This window comes from Oncorhynchus masou, chromosome 14, assembly GCF_036934945.1.
Source record: "Oncorhynchus masou masou isolate Uvic2021 chromosome 14, UVic_Omas_1.1, whole genome shotgun sequence".
NCBI lineage: Eukaryota > Metazoa > Chordata > Actinopteri > Salmoniformes > Salmonidae > Oncorhynchus > Oncorhynchus masou.
Window position 1 is genome coordinate 16,462,803 of NC_088225.1, and position 17,036 is coordinate 16,479,838.

At 44.1% G+C, this 17,036-nt stretch overlaps 1 protein-coding gene across 3 annotated transcripts in view; it reads right to left on the reverse strand.

The window, feature by feature from the left end:
- Positions 1-12,297: 12,297 nt before the first annotated feature.
- LOC135554382 (forkhead box protein K2-like) overlaps positions 12,298-17,036 on the reverse strand; it is a 34,260-nt gene continuing 29,521 nt past the window's right edge. Inside the window, exons 6-9 of one of the 3 annotated variants that reach the window (XM_064986666.1) lie at positions 16,463-16,659; positions 15,575-15,856; positions 15,196-15,345; positions 12,298-14,415 (exon numbers count right to left, since the gene is read on the reverse strand). In XM_064986666.1, coding sequence (XP_064842738.1) covers positions 14,210-14,415; positions 15,196-15,345; positions 15,575-15,856; positions 16,463-16,659 — 835 coding nt within the window. In that variant the 3' untranslated portion in view covers positions 12,298-14,209. Of the gene's footprint in view, positions 14,416-15,195; positions 15,388-15,574; positions 15,857-16,462; positions 16,660-17,036 lie in introns of all 3 variants that reach the window. The other 2 variants (XM_064986665.1, XM_064986667.1) reach the window with 2 other exon arrangements.

The window sequence follows — 17,036 nt, forward strand, 5'->3', positions numbered from 1 at the left end:
GACAATCCTACAGTCCGCATGCCAATTGCGCGCTCCCTCAAAACTTGAGATATCTGTGGCATTGTGTTGTGTGGACAAAACTGCACATTTTTATAGTGACATTTTATTGTCCCCAGCACAAGGTGCACTTGTGTAATGATCATGCTGTTTAATCAGCTTCTTGATATGCCACACCTGTCAGGTGGATGGATTATCTTGGCAAGGAGAAATGCTCACTAACAGGGATGTAAACAAATTTGTGCACAAAATTTGAGAGAAATAAGCTTTTTGTGCGTATGAAACATTTCTGGGATCTTTTATTTCAGCTCATGAAACAGGGGATCAGCACTTTACATGTTGCGTTTATATTTTTCTTCAGTATATTTACTATCTGGCAGATTGCTATCAAGATCATTCACCAACCAGCCAGTGTGTAGAACAATTGTTTTTACAATTCCACCTCATCTACAGTGTGAAATATGGGAGACTAAGAGTGCTACCTTGGCATTAGCTCCAAGAGGCTGTTGCAGTGTAACATAGGTCTTACTGTTTCCTTGGGAACAGTAGACAGGCTTTCCATCTGTAAGGCCTGTCAGAAGCAGAGTGGTGGGGGAATAAAACTGATGACCAATTACAACACTGAAGGACAGGTGGCTTTGTGCCTCTCAGACGCCCTGCACAAATGACCCAGCATATAGCCTGTTCAATCACTTTACTGAAGAATGCAATTCAAACGCATGCAGAGAATTAGACACAAAATATTAACCATGGAGCTTTTGATGGCTTTTATCAAGCACAAGCATATCCAAATATTTCAGTACCACTTTTTCTGAACCACCTGTGCATAATGAATGCTCTATTTTATTCTATCACCTCATGCACACTTGCCATAATAATTCACTGCAACTGGCTCCTTAAACCAGCCCTTATGAAGGGGGTGCAACAACTGCAGTACATTTACCAGCAGGTTGAGTTGAACATTACAAAACTCGCTATGAGCTTACGTAACAGTTTATAATCACATCACACACAGGTCGCTCATAAAATAGCTACCAATATTTCTCTAGTCTACAGAGGCACAATTTGTCCAGGTAAAACAATAATAAAAAGTACAATGATGACATATTTTGAAAATATTCTAATGAGAGTAGCTACTATACTTGAAAGGTAGCCTAACTAACAACACAAAGACAGTTGTGAAAGCATCCTCCAGTAATTAACCCAGCAGGAAACAGCTCTCACAACAGGAGAGGAGGCAAAATCAGCAATATCTCCCACTGCTCTTTTTAGGTTGTGTGACTTTATGTAATACGAACCAGAAGCAATTACAGCTAATGAGATCTGTCATCCCCTACCACCAAACAGTCAGTCCTTCATTGAGTCATTAGAAAAAGCATCCACAAATATCCAACTAAACAGGTATTTTGGTCAGGTTCTTGATTTGAAGTGAAGTACATTCGATCGATCAGGATGCATGGGCAAGATCTGCAACACTGCTGCCAATCCAAAAAATGACTAGCAGGAACCTTCTCATAATGTGTCTCTACCCGCATGGTGAGACATTGCTATCCTCAGTACACCAACACAAGCTTTCACCCACAGCACCTTCCACCTGCAGCACCTTCCACCTGCAGCACCTGTCAGGAGTCATTTACTCTCAGTCAAAACACCACTTCCTAACCTTGGTATGCACTGTACTGTTCTTATGGTACAGATTCCAGCCTGTTCTTGTGCATGGGAAAATACACTGAGTGTACAAAACATGAAGGACAATTGCTCTTTCCATGACACAGACTGACCAGGTGAATCCAGGTGAAAGCTATGATCTCTTGTTGATGTCACTTGTTAAATCTACTTCAATTAGTGTAGATGAAGTTTAAAGGATTTTTAAGCCTTGAGACAATTGAGACATTCATTGTGTATATGTGCCATTCAGAGGGTGAATGGGCAAGACAAACATTTTAAGTGCCTTTGAACGGGGTATGGTAGTAGGTGCCAGGCGTACTGATTTGTGTCAATAACTGCAACTCAATATTAGGAAAGTGTTCATGTTTTGTACACCCAGTGTATTTGTGAATGGGCCAAGACATGGGGTGCTGCTGGTTAGTGGTCAGTGTTGATGTTATGAAAGGGATGTTTCTGGCCACAGGGGACTATGTGTCCCCTCCCTCCGACAGTCCACTCTGGCTGTTTCCTGTAGTTCTCATGCCGTGGCTAGAGGAGTATACACAGCCCCTATACTTCTGCCCGACCCAGAGATGAAAGCTCCAGGCCTTTCTGCTGCACACACTCACTGAGGGCTAGGTGTGCGTGTGTGTTGGGGGGGTTGAAACATGTGTAAGGAGCTAACATGATTGAGAGTAGTGAGAAAATAAATGGTGGGGAATAGCCATGATTTGGGCATTCTAAACCACTTCTTCACCCATGACACGGTCCTCTTTCTCTCTAAAAGATAACTAATATCTCACAAGGGTTTTGTGTGACATTGGAGTTATTTGTATTATTGCCCTAACAAACGGAGTAGTGATACTTTGAATTGACATGGTTATGGTTCACAAAAGTAAATAAAAACAGGATGTTTTATTGTCACATGTTGTTTTACAGGGTCAGGTATAGTAGTACGGCACCCCTGGAGCAAATTAGGGGACACTGGGAAACATTCCACAAGGTAATTATACTGAACAAAATATAAAACGCAGTGTTGGTACCATGTTTCATGAGCTGAAATAAAAGATCCCAGAAATGTTCCATATGCAGAAAAAGCTTATTTCTCTCAAATGTTATGCACAAATGAGTTTACATCCCTGTTAGTGAGCATTTACCCTTAGCAAAGATAATCCATCCCCCCTGAGAGATGTGGGATTTCAAGAAGCTGATTAGACAGCACAATTCCTGGAAGGCATCACCTCATGTCTCCTCATGTTTCAGCATGTAAATGCATAGCCCATGTCACAATGATCTTTACACAATTCCTGGAAGCTGAAAATGTCCCAGTTCTTCCATGGCCTGAATACTCACAAGACATGTCACCCATTGAGCATGTTTGGGATGCTCTGGATCAACGTGTATGACAGTGTGTCTTGGTAGATTTGCAGTGGTCTGATACTCCTTCCATTTCAATATTATCACTTGCACAGTGCTCCTTGGGATGTTTAAAGCTTTGGAAATCTTTTTGTATCCAAATCCGGCTTTAAACTTCTTTTTTGTGAAGAACAGTATCTCGGACCTGCCTGGTGTGTTCCTTGTTCTTCATGATGCTCTCTGCGCTTTTAACGGACCTCTGAGACTATCACAGTGCAGGTGCATTTATACGGAGACTTGATTACACACAGGTGGATTGTATTTATCATCATTAGTCATTTAGGTCAACATTGGATCATTCAGAGATCCTCACTGAACTTCTGGAGAGAGTTTGCTGCACTGAAAAGGGGCTGAATAATTTTGCACGCCCAATTTAAAAAAAAAGTTTGAAATATCCAATAAATGTCGTTCCACTTCATGATTGTGTCCCACTTGTTGTTGATTCTTCACAAAAAAATACAGTTTTATATCTTTATGTTTGACGCCTGAAATGTGACAAAAGGTCGCAAAGTTCAAGAGGGCCGAATACTTTCGCAAGGCACTGTATGCAAATCTGTATTCCCAATCATGTGAAATCTATAGGTTAGGGCCTAATGAATTTATTTCTATTGACTGATTTCCTTATATGAACTGTAACTTAGTAACATCTTCCAAAAATATTGCAAGCCTCCAACTCAATCATCAAGTTTGCGGACGACACAACAGTGGTAGGCTTGATTACCAACAACGACGAGACGGCCTACAGGGAGGAGGTGAGGGCCCTCGGAGTGTGGTGTCAGGAAAATAACCTCACACTCAACGTCAACAAAACTAAGGAGATGATTGTGGACTTCAGGAAACAGCAGAGGGAACACCCCTATCAACATCGATGGAACAGTAGTGGAGAGAGTAGCAAGTTTTAAGTTCTCTGCTCGGACATACACATCACAGACAAACTGAATTGGTCCACTCACACAGACAGCATCGTGAAGAAGGCGCATTGCATTCAGCGCCTCTTCAACCTCAGGAGGCTGAAGAAATTCGGCTTGTCACCAAAAGCACTCACAAACTTCTACAGATGCACAATCGAGAGCATCCTGGCGGGCTGTATCACCGCCTGGTACGGTTTTAACTTTATCCGCCCTCAACTGTAAAAAGGCTCTCCAGAGGGTAGTGAGGTCTGCACAACGCATCACCGGGGCAAACTACCTGCCCTCCAGGACACCTACACCACCCAATGTTACAGGAAGGCCATAAAGATCATCAAGGACATCAACCACCTCAAGGCACTGCTGTTCACCCCGTGGTATCATCCAGAAGGCGAGGTCAGTACAGGTGATCAAAGCTGGGACCGAGAGACTGAAAAAACAGCTTCTATCTCAAGGCCATCAGACTGTTAAACAGCCACCACTAACATTGAGTGGCTGCAAGTTTTAAGTTCCAACACACACAGACAAACTGGTCCACTCAACTCCAGCCATTTTAATAATGGGAATTGATGGGAAATGATGTAAATATATCACTAGCCGCTTTAAACAATGCTACCTTATATAATGTTACTTAGCCTACATTATTCATCTCATATGCATACGTATATACTGTACTCTATATCATCGACTGCATCCTTATGTAATACATGTATCACTAGCCACTTTAACTATGCCGCCATAAAGATCATCAAGGACATACTCATCTCATATGGCATACTGTACTCGATATCATCTACTGTTTCTTGCCTATGCTGCTCTGTACCATCACTCATTCATATATCCTTATGTCCATATTCTTTATCCCCTTACACTGTGTATAAGACAGTAGTTTAGGAATTGTTAGTTAGATTACTTGTTGGTTATTACTGCATTGTCGGAACTAGAAGCACAAGCATTTCGCTACACTCGCATTAACATCTGCTAACCATGTGTATGTGACAAATAAAATTTGATTTGATTTGAAGAGGTTGTTCTGTGTTTTACAGAGTGGTACCTTTACATTTTCAGAGTATTCGTGGTTTCTCACTGTTGTTACTCTGATAGTCACGGACCCAAATGCATTCTGGAGCATTACAAAAGAGCTATGAAGCATCACAATCAAAACATTATAAGAGCCTGACTAACGCGGTCTAACATGAAGGCCCATGTGGAGCTCATGTGATGTTTTCAGACCACTCCGTGATGACCCAGAAGCACTGCTTGACCAACAGCCTTCCAGTAGAGTGCAGGATGCTGCAGAGCGCATGTCAGAACCCAGTCAACCATGCTCTCCATTACTGAGAGAGGACCCGAATGACTCAGGCAGTAAAGCACTACAATGTGGAGTCAGTCAAAACATGTTAACAAACCTCCTCATACTTCACATTTCTAGTGTAAAGGACTCCACTATAACATGGTTGGTCTAATACAGAGTATACACTCAATACATTACTCAAGGCCCTTAGGCTCATTGAGGGATGGTCATTGAGTTCTCTTAGTGCCCATCTCTGGGTGTTGTGAGGGCGTATTTAAGCTCAGAGATGTATGCAATCCTGCATCTAGGGCTTTAGGATTCAGTCCAGGTCAGTTGGAGAGCCGCCTTTTTACCCAGGACCCGTAAGACAAGATCAGCGGCAGCCATCTACTCTAATCTCCAAACCGGTTTCTGGCAGGGTTCTTCAGAGGGCTTGATGACCAAGCACACCCACACAAACTCCCCATCTCTCCACTGCATCTCTACCCACTCACCGATCTCTCTCTCTGTTTCTCATGGGTGAAAGACATGTATCGAGGATCTAAATACAATTTTGAGATTAGGATGAGATACATGTTCTTGGCACTTTCACTGTTGGTGATGTGTTCTAAGCACGGTTTATATGCTGTCATTCGGGTGTATGTGAGTGTGTGCACAGGTTTGAGAAAGACAGAGTGCACACAGCATAATAGATATTGTGAATCTCTGCACATGGATGTAGGTCAGATAGGCGTTTGTGTACCTTGCTCTGCACTGCCACCATGTGGTACAAGGAGGAACTGAAGCCCGATAGACTGTGGACATCAACCACCTGTGCTGTGAGGTTGCCCTCAAATCAGGGAGAATGCATTATCAAAATCCAAAAAGTGGTTCCAAAGAAATTTGACTTTCTCTAATGACAAGACCAAACAAAAAACGTAAATGCCAGGTGCCAAAACCAGTTAGCATGAACTTATCCTCATAATAGCTTAAATCATACATGTAATGTAATCTCAACAATTTCCATTTGAACAACCAACCAGTCTTGACCAGTTGGTTCTCTGATCTTGGAGCTCTCTGAATGCTGTCTCTCGCTGTGAATTCCAGAGAATTACATGACGCTCACAAAAGGGATTATTGTTCTGCATTTGGTACTTCACAACAAGAACCCCAAGTGAATAATTGTATTGTATTTTAAAATAGCAGGATCACAATGAAAACTCCATGAAGCTGATAGATGTGTTTGGAATGGTAGAAGCACTAACAGTACATCGTTAGTCTGAACACGGGATGTGATTATTTGTTTAATTAATCCTATCACACTTTGTTCATAACCATTGTGCATAACATGGATTTGACTAGAAATCCACAGAGCTGTTCATTATGGAGCAGGATGAGAAGGTATCAGAGGATTGGAACCTTAACATAGTTATATTCTTAGAGAAAATGGCAGACACAAGATAACCCTTTACACGTTTCTTTTCCTGGTCAAAGCCATGTGTAAGTCAGGCTTAAATGGTTGTTGGTCCCAGTGATCTTTGCCATTTACTGGCTAATTTGTTCTGAAAGAAATGCTCACATGTATGTTGGCTTTTTCAATAAATGTTTGCTCTCTTTTTGGGCAGACACACGAAAATATGTTAATAATATCCATATAAATAAATCTGACTTCCAGGATCTATTTTTCAGACGACTTCCCTCCATCAATCAAATCCCATATCCATCCCCCAACTAAAATGACAGTGGATCACATGTTCAATAAAGCAGTTGCTCCAAGCTCCTGGTTTCTATGGAAACGCCACCTACACAGCCAGCTGAGGCAACAGAGATGTGTTCATTAAGCTGTAACTCTAATGCTTTGAATGCCCTTGGTGCCCACCTGTCTCTGCACTAACTGTGTTTACCAACACCGCCAACCTATAATGCTAATTAAAAAAGTTGCACTATACAGTAGATGATCATCACCATGGGCAATAATATACAGACTATTACACCTGATTGGATTTCAGTTGAATTACTGGGGCAGCTCTGTGTCAAAGACATTCATAACTGCACTCCCCCTTTTGCATATTTCTGAATTCTCTCTTTCCTTAGGAGGCAGAACCAGGGATGTGATCTCTGGTCTGGTGCTCATGCTCATTAAACAACCTAGCAAAACTAGGACAGGCCTATGGTATAACAATTGTTCTGACATCATAAAATGATCAAGTAACTTTGTGTCAATCCTTTCTTGAATAGAGATACTACTCTTCTTAAAAAATATATTTCATGGCGTTATCATAATGTTAATTTATTGGTTTATTCAGATCCCGATCATCTTTTGCCAAAGCAGCAGCTATTCGTCCTGGGGTCCACACCTAGTTACTTAGAGCTTAGGAGTATCAGGCTTATTCTGGCAGGCCTTGTTTGCATTACCTGAAATGAATCCACTGATGTACAACTGGACAATCAAGAAATGCAACTCTTAACACAACAGCCATTACCCTCCTAAAATAATTGGGTCACATTTGATAAGACACAACATTCCAGGTTCGTGAAATGCAGCTTATCCTCTTTTTCATTGAATTATCATTGATCTTTAAGGTTATGAGCCCAAAAAGACCAAACTGACTTGTTTTGTTCTGAGCTCTCAGTAGACTATGTTTACAAAAGTGAAGTTTTGCATCACAAGGACATATCTAAGCTCATTGTTCTTCTTTTCATTATCATTTCATTCGTTCGTAAACAGCATCTGTTAACACTGCCTACTAAATTACAAGCGCTACAGGTGAGGAAACACTGCGGTCCCAGCAGCCTAAACGATCAGTCACATTCTTGTTACAGCAACGAGCAATCTTTTTACAGCAATGAGTGCTTTTACCAGTTGGTAGTAAGAACATGAAGCCCATATCTTCATGTTGTTTTTGACCACTGCTTCTTCAAGACAAACCATTTTTTGAGACAGCTCATCATTTGAGATTAGTAGTACTATTTGTGTGAAAACGTGAGTAGCTAATAGAGGTTCACTCACATCGTTGAACCAACTATTCCTTTCAGTGTGTTTCACCATAAATAAGTTCAGTAGTGTTAGCCTGAGTGCCCTTCGGCTTGTTCTCTTACCAACTACATTGCTGACATTGTAAAGCCAAAGTTTGGCATGACAGTTGACGAGTTGGCATGATAGCACAAAAAGACTACACTACTATAGCCTGAGTGCCAATGTAAACAGCAACAGTCTTCTAGAATCCCTGTGGTGTTCTATGTAGAATCATCCATAGATTCATCTCCATTTGTCTCTGTTTAATCATGCAAATCAGTCTTAGCATGAGGTCACTAATAAGAGTGTTGCAGAGATGGCTGGAAGGTTCTCCCATCTCCACAGATGAACTCTGGAGCTCTGTCAGTGACCATCGAGTGACCAAGGGCCTCCTCCCGATTGCTCAGTTTAACCAGGCGGCCAGCTCTAGGAAGAGTCTTGGTGGTTCAAAACTTCTTCCATTTAAGAATGACTGAGGCCAATGTGTTCTTGAACACCTTCAATGCTGCAGAAATGTTTTGGTATCCTTCCCCAGATCTGTACCTGGACACAATCCTGTCTCTACGGACAATTCCTTTCACCTCTTGGCTTGGTTTTTGCTCTGACATGCACTGTCAACTGTGGGACCTTATATAGACGGGTGTGTGTCTTTCCAATTAATGTCCTTTCAATTGAATGTACTGCAGGTGGACTCAAGTCAAGTTGTAGAAACATCAAAGACTATCAAAAAACAGTATCCACCTGAGCTCAATTTTGATTGCCATGACAAAGGCTCTGAATACTTAGGTAAATAAGGGGTCGTTTTTGGCTTTGTCATTATGGGGTAGTGTGTGTAAATTGATGAGGGGGATTTTATTTTAATTTTTTTAAATTGCTTGTCTTTCATCCTAATAGCAAAGCATTGAGTTATTTAGCATGCGTGTCATGACTGCATTAATCGTTGCTTGTGAAGTCATACAAATCTGACAAGATCATTCTAGGGGTATGCCCAATCAGAAAGAAAGTAAAGCTAAACTGAATCTCTCACACACACACACAATACCAAGCAGGAATTATAACAAACCCTGTCTATGACAATGCAACAATGTCATGACAAATAGAGTATGACAGAATCATACTAATGAGTGAAACATTTTAGTCCAGCATGCAAATGTTGCTTGTTTTACTTGTCACACGATATACACAGTGTACATATCATTAGGAACATTTGCTCCTTCCACTACAGACTGCCCAGGTGAATCCAGATGAAAGCTACAAATCCTTAATTGATGTCACTTGTCATCTACTTCAAATCAGTGTAGATGAAGGGGGGGGGGGTGACAGGTTAAAGAATATTTTTTAAGCCTGGAGTCAATAGTGACACATAGTGTGTTTACCATTGATCGTGAATGGGCAAGAAAATAATTAGTGCCTTTGAACAGGTTATGGTAGTAAGTGCAAGGTGCACCGGTTTGTCAAGAACTGCAACTCTGCTGGGGTTTTCATGCTCAATATCCCATGTGTATCAAGAATAGTCCACCACCAAAAGGACATCCAGCCAACTTGGCAACTGTGGGAAGCATTGGAGTCAACATAGGCCAAATCAAATCTAATTGTATTGGTCACATACACATTTAGCAGATTGCGTTATTGCGGGTGTAGCGAAATGCTTGTGGAATCCCTATGCAACACGTTCGACAGCTTGTAGAGTCCACCCCCGACGAATTGAGCCTGTTCTGAGAGCAAAGTCCTGAGTGGGGAGGGTTCCACAACTCAATATCAGGAAGGTGATCTTATGTTTTGTGCACAGTGTATGTGATGTGAAGGCAGGTTTGCCTTACCATGCCAATTACTGCCCCGCTGTGGTCAATTGGGACACTGTCAAAATCCTAATTCACAGAAAGATTAAGGGCTAAAAGGAACGGGTGGCCGTGGTCTGTTAGTAATCACCTGCTGGGTGTTGAAAGGAACGGGTGGCCGTGGTCTGTTAGTAATCACCTGCTGGGTGTTGAAAGGAACGGGTGGCCGTGGTCTGTTAGTAATCACCTGCTGGGTGTTGAAAGGAACGGGTGGCCGTGGTCTGTTAGTAATCACCTGCTGGGTGTTGAAAGGAACGGGTGGCCGTGGTCTGTTAGTAATCACCTGCTGGGTGTTGAAAGGAACGGGTGGCCGTGGTCTGTTAGTAATCACCTGCTGGGTGTTGAAAGGAACGGGTGGCCGTGGTCTGTTAGTAATCACCTGCTGGGTGTTGAAAGGAACAGGTGGCCGTGGTCTGTTAGTAATCACCTGCTGGGTGTTGAAAGGAACGGTGGCCGTGGTCTGTTAGTAATCACCTGCTGGGTGTTGAAAGGAACAGGTGGCCGTGGTCTGTTAGTAATCACCTGCTGGGTGAAAGGAACAGGTTGCTGGGTGTTGAAAGGAACGGGTGGCCGTGGTCTGTTAGTAATCACCTGCTGGGTGTTGAAAGGAACGGGTGGCCGTGGTCTGTTAGTAATCACCTGCTGGGTGTTGAAAGGAACGGGTGGCCGTGGTCTGTTAGTAATCACCTGCTGGGTGTTGAAAGGAACGGGTGGCCGTGGTCTGTTAGTAATCACCTGCTGGGTGTTGAAAGGAACGGGTGGCCGTGGTCTGTTAGTAATCACCTGCTGGGTGTTGAAAGGAACGGGTGGCCGTGGTCTGTTAGTAATCACCTGCTGGGTGTTGAAAGGAACGGTGGCCGTGGTCTGTTAGTAATCACCTGCTGGGTGTTGAAAGGAACGGGTGGCCGTGGTCTGTTAGTAATCACCTGCTGGGTGTTGAAATCACCTGCTGGGTGTTGAAAGGAACGGGTGGTCTGTTAGTAATCACCTGCTGGGTGTTGAAAGGAACGGGTGGCCGTGGTCTGTTAGTAATCACCTGCTGGGTGTTGAAAGGAACGGTGGCCGTGGTCTGTTAGTAATCACCTGCTGGGTGTTGAAAGGAACGGGTGGCCGTGGTCTGTTAGTAATCACCTGCTGGGTGTTGAAAGGGTGGCCGTGGTCTGTTAAATCACCTGGGGTGGCCCGTGGTCTGTTAGTAATCACCTGCTGGGTGTTGAAAGGAACGGGTGGCCGTGGTCTGTTAGTAATCACCTGCTGGGTGTTGAAAGGAACAATTGGCCGTGGTGGGTAATCACCTGCTGGGTGTTGAAAGGAACGGGTGGCCGTGGTCTGTTAGTAATCACCTGCTGGGTGTTGAAAGGAACGGGTGGCCGTGGTCTGTTAGTAATCACCTGCTGGGTGTTGAAAGGAACGGGTGGCCGTGGTCTGTTAGTAATCACCTGCTGGGTGTTGAAAGGAACGGGTGGCCGTGGTCTGGTCACCTGTTGTTGAAAGTAATCACCTGCTGGGTGTTGAAAGGAACGGGTGGCCGTGGTCTGTTAGTAATCACCTGCTGGGTGTTGAAAGGAAATCACCTGGGGTGGCCGTGGTCTGTTAGTAATCACCTGCTGGGTGTTGAAAGGAACGGGTGGCCGTGGTCTGTTAGTAATCACCTGCTGGGTGTTGAAAGGAACGGGTGGCCGTGGTCTGTTAGTAATCACCTGCTGGGTGTTGAAAGGAACGGGTGGCCGTGGTCTGTTAGTAATCACCTGCTGGGTGTTGAAAGGAACGGGTGGCCGTGGTCTGTTAGTAATCACCTGCTGGGTGTTGAAAGGAACGGGTGGCCGTGGTCTGTTAGTAATCACCTGCTGGGTGTTGAAAGGAACGGGTGGCCGTGGTCTGTTAGTAATCACCTGCTGGGTGTTGAAAGGAACGGGTGGCCGTGGTCTGTTAGTAATCACCTGCTGGGTGTTGAAAGGAACGGGTGGCCGTGGTCTGTTAGTAATCACCTGCTGGGTGTTGAACGGCAGCTATTCAACATTTATAATTGAATGAGGATAATCTGGCCAGAGGCAATAGAATGGTCATACGCTGCTTCTTGGTACAGTCCGCCATCAGCTGCTCTAGCATGTCTCTGAAACATCTGTCAATTAAATGCGTACTGAGAGCAGAAGATCTGATCACTGTTGTGGTGAAACCATTGGACAAGTAAAATAGAGAGTGAAAGGTTTTAAATTAATTTATATAAAATAAAAAAAACATTTATCCACTGAAGTGGAACAAATATCCATCACTTGTATCTTCTTTAGTTTGGAACATATACAATCTGAAGACAGACTCGTCAGGTTGTCGGAACAGAATAAAATGATCAAGCAAAGGGTCTGTCCACACCACAAAGTCACCACAGCCAAGGATAACGAGAGAAAAAAATTAACATTTTACCAAGTGCAGATCCGGTCTGGTTTTAAACAGCTATTTTCTTCTGTTAAATGTACAGTTAAAGCTAGAATCCTTAGTTGCTACATCCATTTTCTGACTTAAATGAATGATATATACCCATCGATTCTTGAGTAATAACTTATAAAAACTTCTTAATGAGCTTAGTTCAACTCTCGTACCCCATCAGAATATAAACATGTTCTACGCCAATGTTTGTAAACGATGTAAATTTAAAGCACGGTATAGTCTCAAAACATGGTTAAAACCACAATTCTGATATCATGGATAGTCAGTCCTTGCATCCATAGCCGTCTGTCAATCTGAGAGTGGTTACATTTCTCCAGGCCCATCCCTCAGCTTGACCAAAAACAGAGGTGGCGTGACCCCTTTGGTATAGTTTCAACTAAGGATTCAAGCGTTAACGGCTCGGGTACTTTTCTGTAGTCGGTTACATGAAAGCTCGATGAGGAGGCATTTGCTCAACTACATGTTCAACTAATATGTTCATATCTTACTGGTTATCTGTGCAAGTATGAAAATATGTAAGTGTAACAAAGCAAATTGATTTGGATATGACAGAACGTGGATTTGACAGGGGGAAAAAACACTCCATTGATAGAATTGGAAAAAGAAAGGACACTGAACAGAAAAAAGTCCACATACAAAGTAACAGCGAGAATGTTGAAGTTCAGGTGGAGTGATTGAAATGACAGACCCCACTGCTGTAATGCTTTCTTCATTTCAATTATTAGCACTTTTTTTACCTATAGAAATGAAAATACATCCAAAACAGATCCTATGGTCCACATGTGAACAACAAAATACTGCATTACTACTTAGAGCTGCAATAAGGCTAGGTCAGTATATGAAAGGCCAGGTCAGTAGATGAAAGGCCAGGTCAGTATATGAAAGGCCAGGTCAGTAGATGAAAGGCCAGGTCAGTATATGAAAGGCCAGGTCAGTATATGAAAGGCCAGGTCAGTATATGAAAGGCCAGGTCAGTATATGAAAGGCCAGGTCAGTATATGAAAGGCCAGGTCAGTATATGAAAGGCCAGGTCAGTATATGAAAGGCCAGGTCAGTATATGAAAGGCCAGGTCAGTATATTAAAGGCCAGCTGCCAAAGGTCCAGGAATTGGCTCCGACTGTTTTGATCCCTTTTTCTGAATGCACTCATTGATATATTTCATGTCTGCGTCAAATGCTTGTCATGCTGCTAGTTGGTCACCTCATCCAGTCATCCCATGGGTCCGTTGAGTGGTGCCCTTGACCGTGGCCCCCAATCTGCACTGAGGTAGTTGAGACAGGTACCGTGCGACCGCCGGGCTAACATGGGCCTCAGTCAAACTGCTCGCTGCAGGTGGTCAAAGTTCAGCTCATCATGTTAAAGGTTAATTGTTGTTAAGGCTTCCTGTGGTCTTGGAGTAGTCGTCATCCTCCTCCTCCGTGGCGATGTCTCACAGGGGACCTTCAAATTAGAGTTCTTCTTTGTCCTAGTTGTCCTTTTTTCAAATCTCAACTAAATGTTCTCTTCAGTCTTTTTTTAAGGGGTGGTCATATTTTCCAATCCTCTACAATGGTTAAACCAAACTGAAAATCTTCTCCTTTTGGCACCTTGGGAGTCAATGGAAGAAGGGAGAAATAAATGGTAGGAAAGGAGAGAAAAAAAACAAGATGGTGGTGATGATGCAGAAGACTAGTTGTGGTTGCTGGCTTGGTCATTGGCTGCCGACGAGTCTGTATCTGCTGCGCGGGTGGCGCTGTCCCCTTCCTCTGTTTTGATGCGCTTAGCGTTGGGCTGATCGCTGGCTGCCTGGGCGCCGTTCTGTCGTTTGGTCGGGAGGGAGGCTGAAGCGGAGGCGTGAGTGGCCAGCAAGTGGAGAGGACTCGCAACAGCTGTGGCTGAACATGGGGAGGAAGATGAGGAAAAAAATAGAAATATTTCAGTGCCGGAATTGATGGAATACTCTGCTAAGTAATCTAATGTCTTAGAACATATGCCAATAAAAAGTGTACTTTTCAAAACAGTGTAGGAAACTCCAGCCAGACAGGGATTCATATGGCACTTCGAGATACACAAACACACTGCAGAGCAGCACTGACAAGTACGCTGCATGAATTCTAGTTAATTAAACAAACAGGGACTACTGACAACAGTGACCGGCCACAGATGGGGCCAGAGCAGTGACCGGCCACAGATGGGGCCAGAGCAGTGACCGGCCACAGATGGGGCCAGAGCAGTGACCGGCCAGAGCAGTGACCGGCCACAGATGGGGCCAGAGCAGTGACAGGCCACAGATGGGGCCAGAGCAGTGACAGGCCACAGATGGGGCCAGAGCAGTGACAGGCCACAGATGGGGCCAGAGCAGTGACAGGCCACAGATGGGGCCAGAGCAGTGACAGGCCACAGATGGGGCCAGAGCAGTGACAGGCCACAGATGGGGCCAGAGCAGTGACAGGCCACAGATGGGGCCAGAGCAGTGACAGGCCACAGGTGGGGCCAGAGCAGTGGTAGACCACAGGTGGGGTCAGAGCAGTGGTAGACTACAGGTGGGGTCAGAGCAGTGGTAGACTACAGGTGGGGTCAGAGCAGTGGTAGACTACAGGTGGGGTCAGAGCAGTGGTCGACCACAGATGCAGATGAAGAGCTTTGACAGGATCCATTCTAAGTCAGTGTCTCACCTGCAGCAGCCTGCATTGGCATCAGGTGGGTGCCATTCTGTGTGATGGTCTTTATGGGGAGCTGGTGCTGGCCCAGGGGCTGCTGCACTAAGGTCAGCGTCTGTAAGGGCGTGGCCGACTGGGTCGTCTGGATGATGCGACTGCCACCGCCTATAGAGGCGTGGGAGATGGTTGGAACAGATTCTACTTTCACTATAGACAAACATAGAAAAAAAGGAGAGATGTCGATGACTTCTAATAACATAACACCAAACAAGCACTACAATAAGACAACACATATACACAGACACAGATGCTTTGGTCAAGGGGAAAACAGACCTACGTATACCTGGCTGAAACCACACACACACACTACACCATCCTCCTTCCCTTCCCTCACCTTTGGCCTCTGAGTAGTCTCCGTTCTCCTGGGGCTCAGCCTGGAGCGTGACCATGGTGGGGGTGGCCACTGTGTAGGTGTTGGCGGTGCTGAGCCCGGACACGCTGGTGACAGACATGGCAGGGATCTGGTGGACGACGTGCACCGTCTGCATGACGGGCTGCTGGTTCTGGTAGGTGCTGGTAGTCACAGGCGTGGCCACGGCATAGGTCACCGGCTTTAGGGTCTGAGGTAACTGACGCTGAACCGTGATGAGCACTGGCTGACTGTTGAGAGGGGAGCCTGGACAAACAATAGCATTCTTTAACGGAGGATTCACAACTGCACATTTGTACATAGGATTGGAGAAGAGTCCAACAAAGTCTGAATATTTTATGTCAGTTCCCACTGATAGCCTTCCAAAACTTTCTAGGGTCATTCAGGTTATTAAGTCTATGTCTGGTAACAGTAATGTTAATGAATTAACGTCACGTGTTTTGAAGGACTCTGTTGCTGTATATGACAAAACTGAAATTCTGAATTGTGTCAATGAGCACTTTGTATCATCTGGTAGGCTGTTTGATTCTGTGTCCTCTGTCTCTGTACAACCCTGTGTGGATGAACCAGTGAGAGCTGGTCAAACGTTTAGCTTTTTGCCATTCTCAGTGCAGGAGATACATAAAGCCCTGAAATCCTTAGATCAGAGATTGTTATACTCTTGTGAATTCTATGTTTTTTTACTAGATTACTTTTAGTTTTTCATGTTGTTTGTCTGTAATTTTTATAATGACTTGGTGCTGCCTATCTTGGCCAGGATGCTCTTGAAAAAGAGATTTTAAATCTCAATAAGCCCTTCCTGGTTAAATAAAGGTTAAAAAAAGTGATTGGACAAAAATGGGCGTCTCTCACCTGGTGTACTCTGTGCAAAGCGGGCCTCCTGGATGACAGCTAGTTTGGGTTGGACTGCTGTGGCAGGGGGCGGGGCCGGAGCGGGCTCTGGTTCCATGGGGACAGGGGAACCCTCTCGGGATAGGCTGTCAGGGGTCTGCACCCCACTCGAGTGGGCCGAGAGCACCCCAGAGTGATTAGGGGAGACTGGGGCACTCCTGTGAAAGGGAAAAACAGATTTTTTTTAAATACCGTAGATTTACATATGCATTGAAATTTACCACCTAGTCACACAGAGTCACACTTTCCCAATGGGAATATTATAGTGACCATATATGGCCACAAGGTGATGGCACAAACATGCCAATCTAACAGTAAAGCTGAGGTGTCCAACCTTTTATATCAAGAGAGCTACTTTAAAATTATGAAACATCACAAAATACTAAATTTTTTCCTAGCTTCAAATACACAGTATTTTCCCAAATTCAATACCGTTATATTTTCTGGTTGGGGATTTTTTAAATAGTTTTTCACTCAAAATTACAACCATTCTTAGAGAAACAATGAAATGTGATGTTATGAGTACACACCAATA